Genomic DNA, 17,880 nt, shown 5'->3' on the forward strand with positions numbered 1-17,880 from the left:
TCCAAGTGGTATATTATGTAATGTAACCTAAATTGTTGAAAATATAAACCAATAAATGAAGGTATAAATATATAGGATCAAGATATAAAGATACAATGATACAAAACAGAAAAAGGATGATGTAGTTGATCTTATTTTTTCGAAAGGAAATCGTAAAAATACCTTTTGAAAAAAAGATTTGAATGGTTGAAATATGTATAATACGATCCAAGTCATTGAATAAAGGTACGAAAGAATAAAATCAAAATGCAAAAATACAAACAATGAAACTAGGGTATAAACAATAGAAAAAAATATTTGAATGGTTGAAATACGTGTGATAAGATCCAAGTCATTGAATAAAGGTATTAAAGAATAAAATCAAAATACAAGAGAATACAAACAATGAAACTAGGGTATAAACAATATGTACCGAAGACCATTTTCAATGTGTCGAATTGATGCTATAACGAGACCGCTTAATATTTTAAGAGGCAAAGAGACGAGGAATAAAAAGCGCCAATAAAAGATTGGGCACATGGCATTAGAGCCTCTCTTGCTTTCCCATTTTGTTCAAAGAACGGTGGACCGAACAAGATTATAGATAGAAATGCCAACAGTAATTTCACAACTTATATTTAAACAAAAATAATAGTTTCAGGGTAACATAACAAAACTGGTCAATCTTACAAAATGAAGCCAATTACACTAAACCAAACCAACATTTAGAATAACCACAGCCTAAACCATCAACCCAAAATAGCAAACATATTCGAATCTGAGGGGGAAAAAATTATCAATCATGAAACCACCAATAGATTGAAGGAGAAACTCTCTCAAACCACAGTCCCGACCCATTTCATTAAATCAAATCCCAATCATCCTACTTATCAGATTCTGGCTTTTCCTGCTGAGCACTCTCATCTTTTTCCACCTCTGCAGATGCAGAGGCTGCTTCCTTGGTTCCCTCTTCATCTTTGCTTTCCCCCACATTCAACTTCTCCAAGAGGTCAGTAGCAGATTTAGTCTCTTCGCTCTCTTCAGCCTTCTTTTCTAGAGATTCAGCAATCTCTTCAATCTTTTCCCTGAAAGTTTTGCAGTCTGAAATGGAAAAACATAGTTACAATGACAACCTCACATCCAAGTAGTCCATTTGCAAACGTAGCCAAAACAAAAGGGAGAAAAAATAGTTGATTAGCATGAAAGTAGCTTATTAGCATCCCTCTAATGGCAGCACACTTTGGTAAACTCCATAGGTAATGGTTGGTTGTAGCTGGTTACATTTATGGGTTCAAATCCTAACAATTTAAGGCATTAGGTAAGTTGGTGGTTTAACATAGTATTAGAGCTCTGGTTCACTATTAAGCTTTTAGAAAAAGCTGGTAACTCAAAAACATTAATTTGCCCCTATAATAATTCAAAACAAACCAGATGCAAGTCTCATTTTACCAACACATCGTGCAAGCTATATGCAAATGTAAATAAAAAAAAGTAATGCACCAAGTCAAATTACATCAAGTGAACTTTGAGATTTAGTTCAATGTCAATATGCTTTGCTAGATTATACAGCAGTTCAACACAATGACCAAACTGCACAAGAGATCATCAACAAGAAAAAAAGAAAAGTTAGCCTTGGTTAAATAAAAAAATTGGATATAACACAACCATATAATTGTTTCACCATATCCACAATGGACAAGAGTGCTTAAGAACACCTAAAGTTTTATGGATTGTGGTGTTGAGGTTTTTTGGGTGAAGGAGTTAAAGAACAAACAACATGCTGAGAACCATGGTTTTAAAAACTGGCCTGGACCGGCCAGTCCGACCGGTCCAACCATCAGCGGGTCACGGTTCCGGTTCAATACGGTGAGTTGAGCCTACCAAAGATTGGAACGGCATCGGACCGGGTGAACCTGCGAACCAGTCAACCCTTTTTATTTATTTTTCCCCTCTCATCAAAACGACACTGTTTTATTCAGTATAAAAACCTTGCCTCCCCCTCCCAGCAGCAACCCTACGCAGATCTGCCCCTGAGCCCTTCCCCTTCGCAGTTCTTGATGCTGGCCCCCTGTCCCAGTTCTTCCGCAAACCAAACGCCGGGGATGACATGTCCCTGGCTGTTGTCTTGCTGCTGCCACTGCTGCACCCCTTTTCCAGCTCTTACCGCTACCCCCAACCCCCCTCATATTTTAAATAAATTTCTAATTTTAAAATAAGTTTATATATGATTTAAAAATAAATTTAAAAATTATTAACTTTAAATTAAAATTCTGATTTTAATCTAAATTTCTTATTCAAAACTAATTTTTTTATTTTCAAATAATTTTATGATTTTTAAACAATATATAAATTATTATTTTTATTTTTTATAATTATTTTAAAATTTAATAATATATAAATTATATATTTATGACGTCACTAGTTCGACCGTCGGTCTAACCAGTGAACTGTGAACTAATAACTTTTTTGATTTAATGACTGATTCGATTCTAAAAACATTGCTAAGAACTCATTATAGTTGTTCTAATGGAAAACAAAAATTCAAAATTACAAAAGGAAAAAAAAATTGTTCAAATAGATAAATAAGGTGGCTACCAATTAAGATCATAGGATTACTAAGCAATATTATGGAAGAGGTGAAGAGTCACCTCTATAACATGAATCAGATGAAGTAGCTTATTTCCCTAGAAAATGGAATCATGGAAATAAAATAAAATAAAAAGAAATTCACTTCATTTTGAAGGTGCAAAGATGTCATCACCATATGCAATGGACTGACTTGTTATGATTTTTTTTTTTTTTTTTTTTATAACTGTGGATGTCTGGGCCAACTTACACGCACCTCGACTAATCCCATGAGACCCTAAAGTTAACGACCGAGTAAGCCTCCAGTGGCCTTGAGGGGACTCGAACTGGTGACCATTGGGGAACAAACCCAAGGCCGGACCAACTGAACTACCCCTCAAGGTTATTGATTTGTTATGAATATGAAAGGAAGACTCATGAAGCCAACCTAATTAATTTGGAGTCAAGGTTTTATTGTGTTGTGCAACAACATATTCTCTATTCCACTTGTGGGCATGCAAGTTCGCACCCAAAAACCAAGTAAATGGACTGCTAATGATGAGACAATCTCCTGGTTATGTTTCATCATTGGAAAGTAAAATAGAATGGACCCAATATTTTCATCAACCACACAAAACCAGACTAAGACGCCAAGCCCATTCAGTAAATTGTATCAATCAATTGTTGTAAATGATAGATATTGTAACATTCATATGATGAAAATCATGCTTTCTCATTGTAAGCATTCAATTTCAATTAGAGATTCCAAATACCCAATAATAAAAAATCATGAATACCTTGAAACATATTTCTAATCATTAAAGAAAAAAAGCTAAGATAGAGAAAAACTTAATTTAATTATAAAAAATCTAGTGGAAATGGAACTCACTCTCAACAGAAGCAAATCGAATGCAAAAAAGCTCTTCCTTCAACTCTCCATCAGAGAAATCAGTGGCGTGCCAAACACAAGATTTGTCATTCCCGGTATGCTCTTGTACCGATGTAGAAGCAAGCACTGCAACATATTAACTCATCCATTAGGTCAATTCAAAGACAAAGCATACATACCCATACAGAGATTCCCAGCATGGCCTTGAATCCATATTGAAAATTCACACCATAAAACCAATTTGAAAGCATACATAAAAAGAAGAGCACAAGATGGTTGGCACAGATCTTAAGGGTCTTGGATTGGCGCATCACAAGCCTGACCTTTTCGGTTTCCTTGTGTTTGAGAAGCTTCACAGTCCCAACACCTCTCTCTTTCCATTGGTTTCCTTCCTTGTCAAATCTGTAAAGCTTGCATTTCCTGCAATGACAAGGATGAATCCGTGATTCAATTACATTATGAGAACAAAGTATTAGAATAGAAATAAAAAAATTAAAAAAAAACCTAAATTAAAAAAACCAAAACAATATTTTTTATGGGATTTTATAAAGCATGTTTGTTTTCATTCTCCCGAAAACAAAGCTTCTACTTCACTTCTCCTTCCAAAAGGGTTTCTCTACAGCCAAACAGTTACCAAGTGTAGACAAATTATAATAAGTTCCGAAACAATCCGTCGATCTTTCCAAGAAACATATTAAAAGAAAATCAAACCGCTATATTTTCTGCTGTTTAGTTGCACTAAAAACTCACTTTCCCGCGACCCAAAATAAAAATTAAAAAATAAAATAAAATTCAAGGCCCCAATTTCATTATCTAGTTTCTTGGGATCCAAGCAAAAATATTCAACAAAAAGAAAACGTACAGATCGAGAAGGACGGTTTCGTCTTCTTCCCCAGTGGTGACGGCAACTTCTTGAAGTTTGACGATCGGAGCAACCTCTGCTCCAGTGTCCTCGTCGTCCGCCGCTCCTCCGGTGGTCTCCTCTTCTGCTTCTTGTTTTCTGTGCTCAGGCTGTTCAGTACTCGACATGGTCGCTCGAAGGGAAAAATCAGGGAGAAAGAAATGAGGCGGTTTGATGGAGAAGAGCAAATGCCGGTGTTAGGGTTTTAGGCTAGGGTTTATAGGGCATTTTTGTGTTTACAGTGAAGCGGTATGATTCGATCTCAACCGTTGGATGGACAGAGATTGGTCGACAAAATAGATGGTGGGGATTGATTGAATGGAGGGTTAAAATGATAAGGATGTGAGGATTTTGGTATGATCTTGGAGGGGAGTGCTTGTGTAATAATGACATAAGACATCATTTCAATTTTAGAAAAAATGAAAATAATTTTACTTTTTGAGATTTTCTTTTTCCTTTTTGTACACTTCCTAATAGAAAAATTAAAATACTTTTACATTTATTCTAAAAATTAATATATAAAAATATTCCATAAATTTAACATTAAAATTTTATAAATTTGTCACATTTTAAGAGACGAAATTATTCTTAATCTTATGCGAAAACAAATGACAATGTTTCATCCAATTGACTTAGATTGTATTATTAATAAATTGTGTAGGGGATGTCTTAAACCACTGTGAAGTTCAACGATTTGAATGTTGTATATTGAGAGCTATCATATGACTTCATGGTGGAGATGGCTTCCACACCCTAAAGTGTTTTTAGGACTTTGAGGGTCTTAATTGCTAATACATAAAATAAGGTGTACCCATGGCAAAAATATTGAAAACTACAGCCCCTAATTAAAATCATGACTTCATTTATTACCAAAGGAGAAAACTTCAAAAGTAAGGTCATGTTTGATAACTGTTTTTAAAAATAATTTTTTGTTTTTTAAAGAAAAAAATTGAAAAACATGTTTGGTAATCAGAAATTGTTTCCTATTTTTTTTTCTATTTTCTATTCTCATAAAACAGAAAATAAAGTGTTTTTAAAGAATTTCTTTTAGTTGTTTTCAGTTTTTTTTTAGAAATGTTTTAAAGAATAATTATACAAATATATATAATGATTAAAAATAAAGTTATTAACATAAAAATTATTTTCAAAATATTAAAAACAGGTTTAAAACAATTATAAGTTTTCAAATAGATTTTTGTTTTACAAAATATTAAATAATGATTTTTAAAAAATTGTTTTTAAAGACCATTTTTTTAGAACTATTTTAAAAAATAGTTATCAAACAACGCCTAATTTTTTACCTCTATCTTATCATTTTATCCTTACCGACACTTGGTTATATGGGCAAGTAACTTCGAGAAAAGAAAGTGGGAAGATGATATTTATTGGGTTCCAAGAGCACTAGTTGTCTTCCACTAGGGTAAAATTATCACCTTATCTTTAATAAGCTTAGTCTTAGCCTCAATTCTCATGTGGTACACCAATACCACGTGATATAACCTAATTTCCCAATTGCTTATTTAGTTAATTGTATATAAAATTAGATAGTTTGAGTGGGGTTTACTAGTATGTATAAAATGATTGGCTTCTATAGAATTAATGAACATAATTCTATAATTAATATTCACTCTACTAGAGAGTGAAGATTAATTGCTCTCCAACATTTTATATAAATGAAATTAAAGTAATAAATTAATAATTATCTTATCCCTAATTTGCTACACCATTGAACATGTCCCCTCATGATGTATTTTGATATTTACCAATTAAATTATATCTTAATGTTATTGAGTTACAAATCATATATATATATATATATATACTCAATTAATATTTCTATATCCTAATGGAATTACCCCAATTTTGGGTTAAACTTGATCAATAACTTTTGAATTACTAAAGGGAATATGATTGTCTTATGAAGGATTATCATATTGTCTATGTTGGCAAATTAGAGGTTGATTGTGTCCATCAATTTTCAATGTGCTTGAATATCATGAGCGTTTGGGTGAATACACTATAAGATTAGGATATACATATTTCTTTATAACAATTGTTTTTAGGAGAGTGGATAGTTTTTGAGGTCCTATAGTCACTATTAAGGAACCATCTTACTACATATTGAATCAAATAACCAATTTAATAAGGAAAACTTCAAAAGTAATGATCAAGCTCTAAACATTTTTTGGTAAGCCCGTGGAAGAATATCAAACACAATGAAAATATGTCATTCATCTACCTTTAAGACTAAAGAAGGCAAAATCGTTTTTTTTTTTAAGGACACTTGAAGATTTACTTGAAAATAAGTCGTCATTGACTCTATATTAAACTTTATTTCAAAAACATATGTTTACTATCTATGGATTAAAATTAAGACCAAGTTTCTAGCATACTTCAATAAGTTTGTAGAAAAATATCAAGCATAATATGAAAAAAAAAATGTCATTTATTCGCCTTTCATGTTGAAGATCAAGTCAAATTTAAAAGGATTTTTGTTCATTCTTCAAAACACCAAAGAATGTGTGAAATCAAAGTTTGGTTAATCTTGATTTTGATGATAACAGAACAAGGTTTAGAACTAATGATCATATTTCAAGTGTGATTAGGCAAAACGATTTCCAAAGTGGCAATCACAAAGACAAATCAAGTCAAGGATAAATCATGAAGAAGAAGACCACCTCAAAGAGAAGAGTTTTTCAAGATCAAAGCTTCATAAGATCTCTTTGTAGGGTTGTTGGTGCACTAGGACTTTCATACATTTCATTATTTATTTATACACCAAAATCATCCAAGAGTAATATTGTTTTAAATATTTTAAAAATTGGATGATTTCATGTTTTCAACTAAAACCTTATGTTAAATGATTTTCAAACTTGTGTTAAAATGTTTTAAGTTGAAAAAGGTTGGGTATTGAGCCAAAAAATGGCTCAACCGGTCGACCGGTTGTGCTCGTCCGGTCAAGGACCGGTTGAGGGAGGTCAAAAAGTTTCTCTCTCTCCCAATGGCCTTCTCTTCCCGATCAAGGTTGAACCTCAACCGGTTGAGGTCCGGTAGAGGGCCGGTTGAGGTCCGGTTGAGGCCCAACGGTCACTTTCCAAGCATTAAATGCTAACGGCTAGTCAACTGGTCGAACCCCCAACGACTAGTTTGACTTTTTTCTTCTATAAAAAGGCTTCAATCTTCATTGTTTCACAAGTTTTAACCTTCCCAAATCATTCTTGATTATATTTGAGCCTTGGAAGAGTGTTTTTGAGTGCACTATTGTTTCATAACTTGCATATCTTTAGTGCACCATTCAATCCTAGTTTTTTTTTGTATCTTTGAGCCTAAAGTTCTATTACTAGGATTTTTATGAGATCATTTATTCGTATATCTTTGTGAGGAATTTTCTCAAGTGAGGGGTATCACTTGAGAAGTTGTTCAAGAGAGGGATATCTCTTGAAGAAGTGTAAAGGGTGCTTGGAGCCAAAAGTCCAAGAGGGTGAATTTGAACCATAATCCAATTATAAAGAGATTGAAAGTTTGGTTGAAGCTTCAAGATAGTGAAACCCTCACTCGGTTAGGAGGTTGAGGAGAGTGGACGTAGGCAAAGAAGTGTCGAACCACTATAAACTCTCGTGTTTGCACTCTCTTTTCCCTAATTATTTTAAATTATATGCAATTGTCTTTATATTGTTTATTATATAATTGCATATAATTGTCTCTTATTTTTGCATAGTTTAAATTTGTGGAAAAGAGACCATCACCCTATTTACCCCCTCCCCCCTCTAGAGTGATTACCATAATTTGGATTAGCCTCAAATTCCTAACAGAATGTATTTCACAAGTTTAGTTTGATTGAGAGCAAGACCTTGGCCCTTGATTAAGCTTTATTTATAAAAAAAATACATTCACTCCTATCTATTAAAATCAAGATAACTGATGCTCCTTAGAGTACAAACTTAAATTACATATTGATTTTGACTTATTTGAACTTAAATCATGCATGACATAAAAAATATATATATATTTTTTTAAAAAGTTTGTTAATTAAGTTGAAAACTTGAAGGGTGACTTATGGATAAAAGTTAGCTTCTACTCATAAGATTAAAATAAAAACCGAAAAAACTAGCTTTTGCAGAAGTTAGAGTAAATAAATAAAGTTGAACTACATTGTAAGTTGATCATTTTTAGATACGTAGGAGGTTTTAATACTATTGATGTTATATTTGTGAACTCAATTGAATAAAAAAATTAAGTTAAAAAATCATTCACTTACATTCAATTTATGTTTATCGACAACTTTTTTATGGATATTTGTAGAAAGACAAAATTTAATATTTTACAATTTATTGTACACTCAAATTAAGTTACTTAATAACAAATAGAAAAATCAATTGTTCACATTTAATTTAAAGTATGATCAATTAAAAGTTGTTATATAAATAATGTGATATATGGGTCCACACAACAAGAAGAAAAGTTATCTTCTAAATATTTTAAAATATTTACTTTAATTAAAGAATAATAGTTTTAGGGGATTAAAAAACTATCCAAATAAGTGCTTTCAATACCCATGAATAAAATGAATTCCAAAACTCTCAAAAAATTAAATTACATTTGATTAAAAGGATATGATATAATATGTGTATCTTAAGATATCATATCTTATTAGATATTGAATATGCATTCATATTATATTCAATAAACATGATATTCTAAAGTAACATATCTAATGAGATGTGATGTGTTATGATTATATATAATTTGTAAAATGAATAAAAAAAATAGAATGAAATATTTATTATTTTTAATATTTAAAATAAAAAATACATTACATCTAATATTTTCTATTTAAAAAAAATGAAAATGTTCATAATACACATATTAATATTATTTTATAATATATTATATAAATATTTTTTAAGTTCTCATTTTTTAACCATGAATTTAATCTTATCATAATATATATATATATATATATATATATATATATATATATATATATATATATATATATATATATATATATATATATAATTATTTTAAAAAATAAAAATTGATAAAAAAATAAATTTATAATATATGAAATATGTATATACTACGTCTTAACTTAATATTAACATATCCTATATAAAAAGGATATAAAAAGAAATATTGGATAGTATATCACATTATTTATCTTATCCCATGTTTAATTGAATATAAGATAAAATAAGTGATGAGATGACTTATTTTATCTCATCATCAATTAAATATGTGATGATATGTGTTATCCCATCTTTTATTCTATATGTTATATTCAATCAACCAAACATAACTAAAAAACAAGAGTACGAGAAAATTTTAAAATGTCTTCAAATATTTAAAGTAACTTCAATTAATCTTTAGTTTCTTTGATATTAAGATATCCAAAATCTCAAGTTTCAAGTCTTAAGATCAAAATCTATAAAAGTCATTTTCAAAGTGAGATTAAGTTGCTCAAACCCTTAACTGATATTATTTAAGTTAAGTCAAAACCCAAGTTTAGTCAAAGGTTCACCAAGGTCAAAGTCACACTAAGACAACAGTCTAGTTTAAGGTCCAAATCTTCTTAACGATTAATTCAAAAAAAAAAAATTCCTAGTTACAATCAAAACTCAAAAATAAATCAAGTCAAAACTCAAGCCCTTGTTAATAGCTAAGAAAGGAAAACCTGAAAAATTACAAAATAGAGATTGTACCATTATTCTTCAATTAAATAAACATCAAATTTGACCATACATAATTTATAAAGAAAAATACATGTGCACATACAATTAAGAACCTCGCAAAAAACATACTTTAAACGGTTTTCTAATTTCATATTCAATGCGAATTTTCTTATACTACGTTTAATTGACGGGATGTGATATGATATATATATTTTAAGATATCATATTCCGTTGTAGAAATAAATGACATTATTTTTCAATGCTTAAAATAAAAATTATATTATATTTCAATATTTTTATTTTTAAAAATATAATTATATTTAACAATGTTCATGATTTAAATATAATATTTACACATACAATAAATAAATAAATATATGAAAAAAAAAGTATAAAACATATTCTACCATTTGTCTTATTGCATGTTTGATTGAATGTAAGATATGATAAATGATGAGACAACTTATCATTTATTTCATTATTAACTAAACAAGTGGTATGATATGTTATCATTTCTCTTATCTTATCTTATACTACATCTAACCAACCTAATATAACTTTAAAGAATTTCATTATTTCTTATAAATGATATTCGTGCTTCATTTAATAAAAATGGTCAATCTTTTGATTATTTTTATTCATATTAAGCACTTTTATCTTATTTCATTTGGATATATGTAAAATAAGACACTAATTATGGTATGAAAAATACGACTTATAATGTGAACAATATAAAAGATCTAAATAATATTTTTCTTTTTATTAACAACGTCTTAAAATTATATATTAAAATTCCAAAACTATACTAAAACTTCAATATCATTACTCACCATAATAATAATAATAATAATAATAATAATAATAATGATAATAAGAAGAAGAAGAAGAAGAAAAGGCACCCTCTTTATTGGAAGATGTCATTTGCTTGAAAAACAGACAAGAGATTGAATCTCACACAAAGTGCCATAAAAGTTTTATTGTATGGTCTTCTCTCTCTTCCAGCCCAAACACATCCATTGCATAAGAGTACATACACCAACAAATTTCTCATGTGGATTGTGGGCCCTCCAAAAAGGACCTTATTTTAACTCTCCTTTTTCCACTCCCCATTCATATATATTCATATTTTTTTGGTACATATATCACTAAATTTTTTGACTTCTCATCATGGGCGGTGCTCTACTTACCCCCTCAACAGCGACCAATTCTGTCTTATATATACTTTATTTATTTAGTTTTTTAGAAAAAAAAAAAAACATTAACTAGGGTTTTATTTAATATATATTTTTATTTTAAATTTTATAATATATTTTTCATGGTCAAATCAAATATAAGAAAATTATTTTTTAAAATTTTTTAATACTTTTTGAAAGCCAAATATAATTTTAAGAATTAAATCGAGATACAAATAAAAATATAAAAATAATTTTTATAATTTAATTTTAAAAAAATATAATGAGAATAAAAACATAACATTTTAACTATTACAATGAGAAGACAAATTCATGAATTATGGTAAAAAGTTTTAATAAATTAATCTTGAATGAAACAAGTGAAAGGATTGATGAAGTCCTTCACATCAATATTAGTTTTTAAGTAAGACTCCATCATATTTTAAATATTTTATGGCTACAATCATCATGATATAAAAGTATAAGTGAAAAATAAAATAAAATAAAATAAGAATGAATTATTTAATCTCATGAGGTCATGTCTACTTGATGTTGAAAGGTCCAGGACGTTAGGAAATTTGATATATTTTAGTTGATAATAATAATAATGATGTGGGTGAGTATGATTTGGATTGACTTATGAAAAAAATATATGAATGTTAGCAAAATGGAAAGTCAAAGTAAAACGTAGTGATGAAAATTGAGTGTATCTTTGCCTACTTTGCTACTTTAATTTTTTTTTTTTAATAAAATGATGATTCATGAAGTGATGACATTAATTTTTTATAAAATAAAAAATATTTAATTAAAAAGGAAAAATGAAAAATATGTGATATGTGGTGATTTTGGGCAAGCTAGATTATTGGTTTGTTAGATGATTCAGGGATGGGATCATATAGATTTTTGGATTTTCAGTATTGTTCAGTTCTTTTAGCATTCAATATAATTTTCATTTCAAATGCTGAAATGTTTTCAAAATCTCAAAGTCTCTGCCCATGTTGAATGACAATGGAAAGATTTTTAAAGGGTAAAATAAAAATGTTGGAAGCTTGATGTGAAAGAGAAAGATAAGAAAGAGAGAGGGGGTGGGGGGGAGAAGAGCATATAATTGGGGGAAATGAAAGCATCTGAGTCCTTTTTAAGCAATGGGGGGTTGAATAGGGAAATGGGAGCATTGGATTGGAGCAATGAAAAGGGGAGGAGCAGGGGAGAATGGGTGGAGATGCTTTAATATGCTCTTGTGGATTTGACATCTGTCCATCTGTCTCTCTCTCTTTGGTTTTTTTTTTTCTTGCTTTATAGTTTTATTAATTTTTTTCTTTCTCTTTATTTTATTACTTTCTCTTTCTCACCACTCCCCTTTCTTGCTGCTCCAGGCCTCAGTCCCCAGAAATTATAAAAAGAATCAAGAAAACAAGTCTTACTGGTCACATTTTTTGAGCTGTTATTTTTAAATGGTAAGCAACCCCATCTCTGTTTCTTGATTCTTTCATTTCCATTTTTAATTTCATTAAAAAAAAAAAGTCTTTGTATGAACCCCAAACAAGTCTCAATAGTTGAGTAAATTTTGGGTACTCACTCTTTTTCTTGCTTTTCTTTTTTCTTTTTTTTTTTTGATTTTTTTTAATTTGTTATAATTCCAAATGATGATTATTTGTGGGGGTGTGAGCTGAATTTCTAGAGGTTGAGATGGTTTGCCTCAGATCCAGGGAACTCAAGTATTATGTGAAAAAGGGTACAATCTTTTTTAGGGTTTTCCTGTGATCTTTGGGGGACTTTGCCTTTCCTAGGTTCTTTCTCATGACCCCCTTTTATCATCTTTCTTGTGTTTGGAGATAAGGGGTTGATTTTGATTTTGTTTTTAATTTTAATTTTATTTTATTTTTAAATTTTTGGTGGATTTTGTGTGGATTTAAGGATATTTTTTCTGGTTGTTTCTGTCTCACTGTAGTTGATGGAGGTAGCTAGAGAAGGGTCCAGAGATGAAGAAATTGATAAGGCCTAGACGGGTCTAACCTCTTTATATAGGTTAAATTTTTTTTCCGTAAATAGAAGTTTGGATCCATTGTTGTTTAACAGATCTGACAGCCCATTTCCATTTCAGCTGTTTTTAGCTCATGGATTACTGGCCTCGTTTGAATTTGCTTTTATTGATTTAGATTTCTAGAATATTGGTTGGCAATTGGGTTTACTGTTAGGCATGGAAAATGGTCTCTTGAAACCCAACACTCACATTCCAAGATCATTCTTCATGGGGCATGAATTGGTTGAAAAATGACAGCTTGCGTAATTTTAGAGGGGTTGGAGGGTAACTTTTTGTACTACCCAGATAAGGATTTTGATGGAGGAGATGTCTCCGGCGGTTGCTGTGCCATTTAGATTAGGTAATTCAGTCTGTGATAACCCAACTGTAGCTAGCCATATGGATGTCACAAGATTTAAGCTCATGACGGATGCAACGAGCTTGTTATCTGATTCTGCAACCCAGGTTTCTACTGAGTCTATTGCTGGTGAAGATGATAACTGCAGTGATCTGGAGAATGAGGTTAGTGTTGTAGCGGTGTCAGTACCGGTGGAGAATAGGGAAGAGGGAGCTGCTTTGTTGGATATGGTATCTGAAAATAAGAGCAATTGGGTTGCTGGTGATGATGTTGTAATCCGGGAAAGTGAGGAGGATGATTTCTTATCAGTTGAGGGTGATCCTATTTTGGATAGCTCTTGTTCTCTTTCTGTGACAAGTGAGACTAGTAGCATATGTGGTGAGGATTTGTTAGCATTCGAGGCTAATTTTGAGACAGGAACGCCGGGTTCTTTAGATATTGAGAAGGACGGTTGCAATGATCCGATTATTGCTAAGTCATCTCATTTGGGGGAATTGAATGCTGAGCAGGAGATTGTGAGTGATTCCCTTGCAGTGACCAGTCTTGAGGAAGAAATTGGATTTAGACCTGAACTGAAATCATCTGAAGTTGTTATTCAGTTGCCTGTGGAAAAAGGGGTAAGTGGAACACTTGTTCGTAGTGTGTTTGAGTTGGTTTATGTGCCCCTTTGGGGATTTACGTCTATCTGTGGAAGGAGACCTGAGATGGAAGATGCAGTTGCAACCGTGCCTCGGTTTTTTCAGATCCCTATTCAAATGCTAATTGGCGATCGAGTAATTGATGGCATGAGCAAGTGTGTCAGTCATTTAACGGCCCATTTCTTCGGGGTTTATGACGGTCATGGAGGGTCTCAGGTACCTTTTTTTTTGTCTCTCACATAATGTTCTCTTTGTCAATTGAATTATATGTTTCTTCCAGTGTATTTCCTTAATATGGTCCCGTTTCTGCATTCAGGTTGCAAACTATTGTCGCGATCGCATCCATTCTGCTTTGGCCGAGGAAATAGAGACTGCCAAGACAGGATTTAGTGATGGAAATGTTCAGGATTATTGCAAAGAGCTGTGGACCAAAGTGTTAACAAATTGTTTTCTTAAGGTTGATGCTGAGGTTGGAGGAAAGGCTAGTCTTGAACCTGTTGCTCCAGAAACCGTTGGTTCTACTGCTGTTGTTGCCATTATTTGTTCATCCCATATTATTGTGGCAAATTGTGGTGATTCAAGGGCAGTCCTGTACCGTGGTAAAGAACCTATAGCTTTATCGGTCGATCATAAGGTAAGAGACCTGTAATTTTAGTCTTGCATCTTCTTAATGCTCTTGATTGATTATGATCAATTGATTTTTTTCTTTACCACTTCAGCCAAATCGAGAAGATGAATATGCTAGGATTGAGGCAGCTGGAGGCAAAGTCATACAGTGGAATGGGCATCGAGTTTTTGGTGTTCTTGCAATGTCAAGGTCTATTGGTATGCATCCCTTCTCTATGGCCCTTTTATCCATGCACATGTCCACCATGCTAGTAGTTTGAGCTTCAACAAGATAGACTCCTCAGGGAGACTGCTTATTGAAGATTTTTTTAACATTGTTTTTGTTTTGATATGATCGTAAAGTAAGATGCGTACATTGATGAGATTAACTTTGGGGAAAGGACGCAACGGTGTCCAAAGACTGCATTTCATTGCTAGTCACTGGAATTTGATGGTATACACGTCAGTACTAGTCATAACATTGTTTGTTGCACTTGCACATGGGCAAGGCCATTATGGAGTTCTGTTTATGACACAGTTGGATACTGTCTGTTGTTAAATCTGCTCAAATAGTTTAGGGTAGTATTTTGATGTGTAGTTGTGGTGAGATGTTGTGGCCTTAAAAAATGAATACCCAAGTCCCAATTATTTTTTAAAAATAATTACTTTCGAAAGACGAGTAACTACCTACAAGACCTACGGATTAGACTACTAAGGGAGGCAGGTAAAACTGCTATTATAAACGTCGGTGGCAATCCCACGATTCCCAACAAACAAGTGCAAGAAAAGCCCTCTTGCTGAAATTCCTTCAATCTCTACATAGAAATGTCCCAATGTGAAAGAAAAATACGCAAAATATATTAAAGTGAAGTATTAATTTAAATAAGAAATGCAAAGAAGACTACTGAAATGCTTTTACTCCTATTTTTTTTCCTTGGTGACTAGAACCTATTTCCCGTCAATGCTTGAGATGCACAACAAACATATGGGGCTCCAGGCATGAGAAATTCCTAATGCGTTCCTTTGGGGTCCATGTCAAGGACTCAAGGCCTCTGTCTCACAGTCTCTATCAACCAAAAGTTCATAATTTTAGCTGAATTAGGTATAGTGTGCTTAGGATATAAGGGGTGGGTTCACATGGGAGTTGGAATGGTTGGATCAAATAACAAGCTTATGCAATTGATTTGCTTGAGGCATTTGACTCTTGAGGTGAAATCAAGCATGAGAGTGAAAACAAGTTTTCTGTTGGTCATTGGTGCCATGCAATTCAAACTTTAATGCAGGTGCTCTGGGAAGAAGATTACATTCCTTCTGATGGATTGATCCACTGTCGAATTGTATGTCATAACTGTTTTCCTTGCAGTTGAACTTTATTTTACTAACTGCTTTTGATTTGCATAGATGTTCTTCAAAATTTCGGTCTTACAAATATATTTAAATTTTTTTCCTTTGATAAATTATAAAATTTTCAATAGAGCAGAACCTTTTTCAAGGGAATCTTAGCATTGTTCATTTCAAAATGAGCTTATATTATGAAGATGTTCAAATGGCGCCACATTTACATGTCCCTTAAAAAGATTGCACCTTCCTTTCTTGAGATAAAAAGTATAGCTATGTTAAACTCTTTCTGTAATAAATGCCCCATTTCATACGTTCCCATCACTTGGGTGTTGAGTGTTGGAATATTTCACTGTCCTTATTTTTATTTTGGACCTTATTTTTGTTATATGGATTGTCTCCTTGTTACAACTTGTTTACTCAAATGCCATTCAGAGCACAATGAGTTGATGTTATTTTCATGGGATGGGCAAGAAAAAAGTGCAGACATGCCTTCTTAACTGTTTTTCATTACTGCTCAATAATGATAACTATTATGTTCATAACTTTAAACAATAGTTGCTTCCTTTGTGGAGCCATCTGTGCTTCATGCTTATCGGACTGGCACGGAGTCTCATTTCACAATTCATATTACACTTGGACGTATACTTCATCCAGGTATTTGACAGAACTCATGAGCCCGGATTCTGCAAAATATGCCTTTTTGTTTTTGCAACAACATGTAGATGCATCTAATCATTTGCCATTACATTTGTGAATGAACTAGTTTCTTAGATTATATGTGTAAAAAAGGAAAAATTATGCATGGTTGTTGACAAATTCAATTTCCAAAAATCAACCTTTGATTGTGGGATGCAGGTGATAGGTATTTGAAACCGTGGATTATACCTGAACCAGAGGTGACATTTATTCCTCGGGCAAGAGAAGATGAATGCCTCATTCTAGCAAGTGATGGGCTATGGGACGTGATGACGAATGAGGAGGTATGTGATATAGCCCGAAGAAGAATACTCCTCTGGCACAAAAAGAATGGTGTGACGATGCTCCCCTCAGAAAGAGGCCAGGGGATCGACCCTGCAGCTCAAGCAGCAGCAGAGTGCCTCTCAAACCGGGCTCTTCAGAAGGGAAGCAAGGACAACATCACAGTGATTGTGGTGGATTTGAAGGCTCAGAGGAAGTTCAAGAGCAAGACCTGAAGGTGAAGGTGAAAAGGCACCCATGAAATGGGCGAAAAATTCAATCTATATAGTAGCTGTATGATACTAAACTACTTCATATGGGGTCAAAATATTAGTTCTGATGAGCCCATCTGTTTTTCACCTGGGCAATTGTTGCTTTATAAGTGGTAGCAGTCTGTATGTACCCCCCTATAGAACATGCACCATTTTGGAACTCTTCATTGTTTTGAATTCTTGTCATACACCGTGCCGCCACCGAGATCTGGCTTTGTAAATCTGTTAGGTGTTTGTAGTAGGATTTAGGAGATCACAGGAGAGTTCCCCCCTTTCCCCCCATGTTCCCCCAGTCAACAATGAAGTTGTGGATGATTGTATTCGTTATGCCTCCGAGTTTTTTCAAGGCTCTGTGAGGTTTTTTCACTTCATTTTGTTCCTGCCCCCTCTTCAATTTTAGGAACTAGCTTTCTGCATGTACATTCCTCTGTATTCCACCACCACCAGAGTTCTTTCTTGGCTTTTGATCTCTGTGCCGTTGCCCCCACTGGGGTGATGATGGTGGAT

At 32.5% G+C, this 17,880-nt stretch overlaps 2 protein-coding genes across 3 annotated transcripts; one reads left to right on the forward strand and one right to left on the reverse strand.

Moving 5' to 3' along the window:
- Nucleotides 1–584: 584 nt before the first annotated feature.
- Nucleotides 585–4,534, reverse strand: LOC117913622 (ran-binding protein 1 homolog a-like). Its single transcript, XM_034828640.1, has 4 exons — nt 4,296–4,534; nt 3,703–3,853; nt 3,434–3,560; nt 585–1,080 (listed from the first exon to the last, which is right to left on the reverse strand). Exons 1-4 carry the CDS (start codon nt 4,460–4,462, stop codon nt 863–865), a joined length of 663 nt encoding a protein of 220 aa, XP_034684531.1. The 5' UTR covers nt 4,463–4,534; the 3' UTR covers nt 585–862.
- Nucleotides 4,535–12,350: 7,816 nt separating this feature from the next.
- Nucleotides 12,351–17,744, forward strand: LOC117912559 (protein phosphatase 2C 53-like). 2 transcript variants are annotated; one of them, XM_034827197.1, is made up of 6 exons: nt 12,351–12,441; nt 12,555–12,635; nt 13,130–14,413; nt 14,514–14,831; nt 14,917–15,022; nt 17,000–17,744. In XM_034827197.1, the coding sequence occupies exons 3-6, from the start codon at nt 13,520–13,522 to the stop codon at nt 17,335–17,337; spliced, it is 1,656 nt and encodes a 551-aa protein (XP_034683088.1). In that variant the 5' UTR covers nt 12,351–12,441; nt 12,555–12,635; nt 13,130–13,519; the 3' UTR covers nt 17,338–17,744. The 2 variants fall into 2 exon arrangements, with proteins under 2 accessions (XP_034683088.1, XP_034683087.1); XM_034827196.1 differs by lacking the exon at nt 12,351–12,441 and having other exon boundaries at nt 12,491–12,635.
- Nucleotides 17,745–17,880: the final 136 nt, after the last annotated feature.

Source organism: Vitis riparia, chromosome 4, assembly GCF_004353265.1.
Source record: "Vitis riparia cultivar Riparia Gloire de Montpellier isolate 1030 chromosome 4, EGFV_Vit.rip_1.0, whole genome shotgun sequence".
NCBI lineage: Eukaryota > Viridiplantae > Streptophyta > Magnoliopsida > Vitales > Vitaceae > Vitis > Vitis riparia.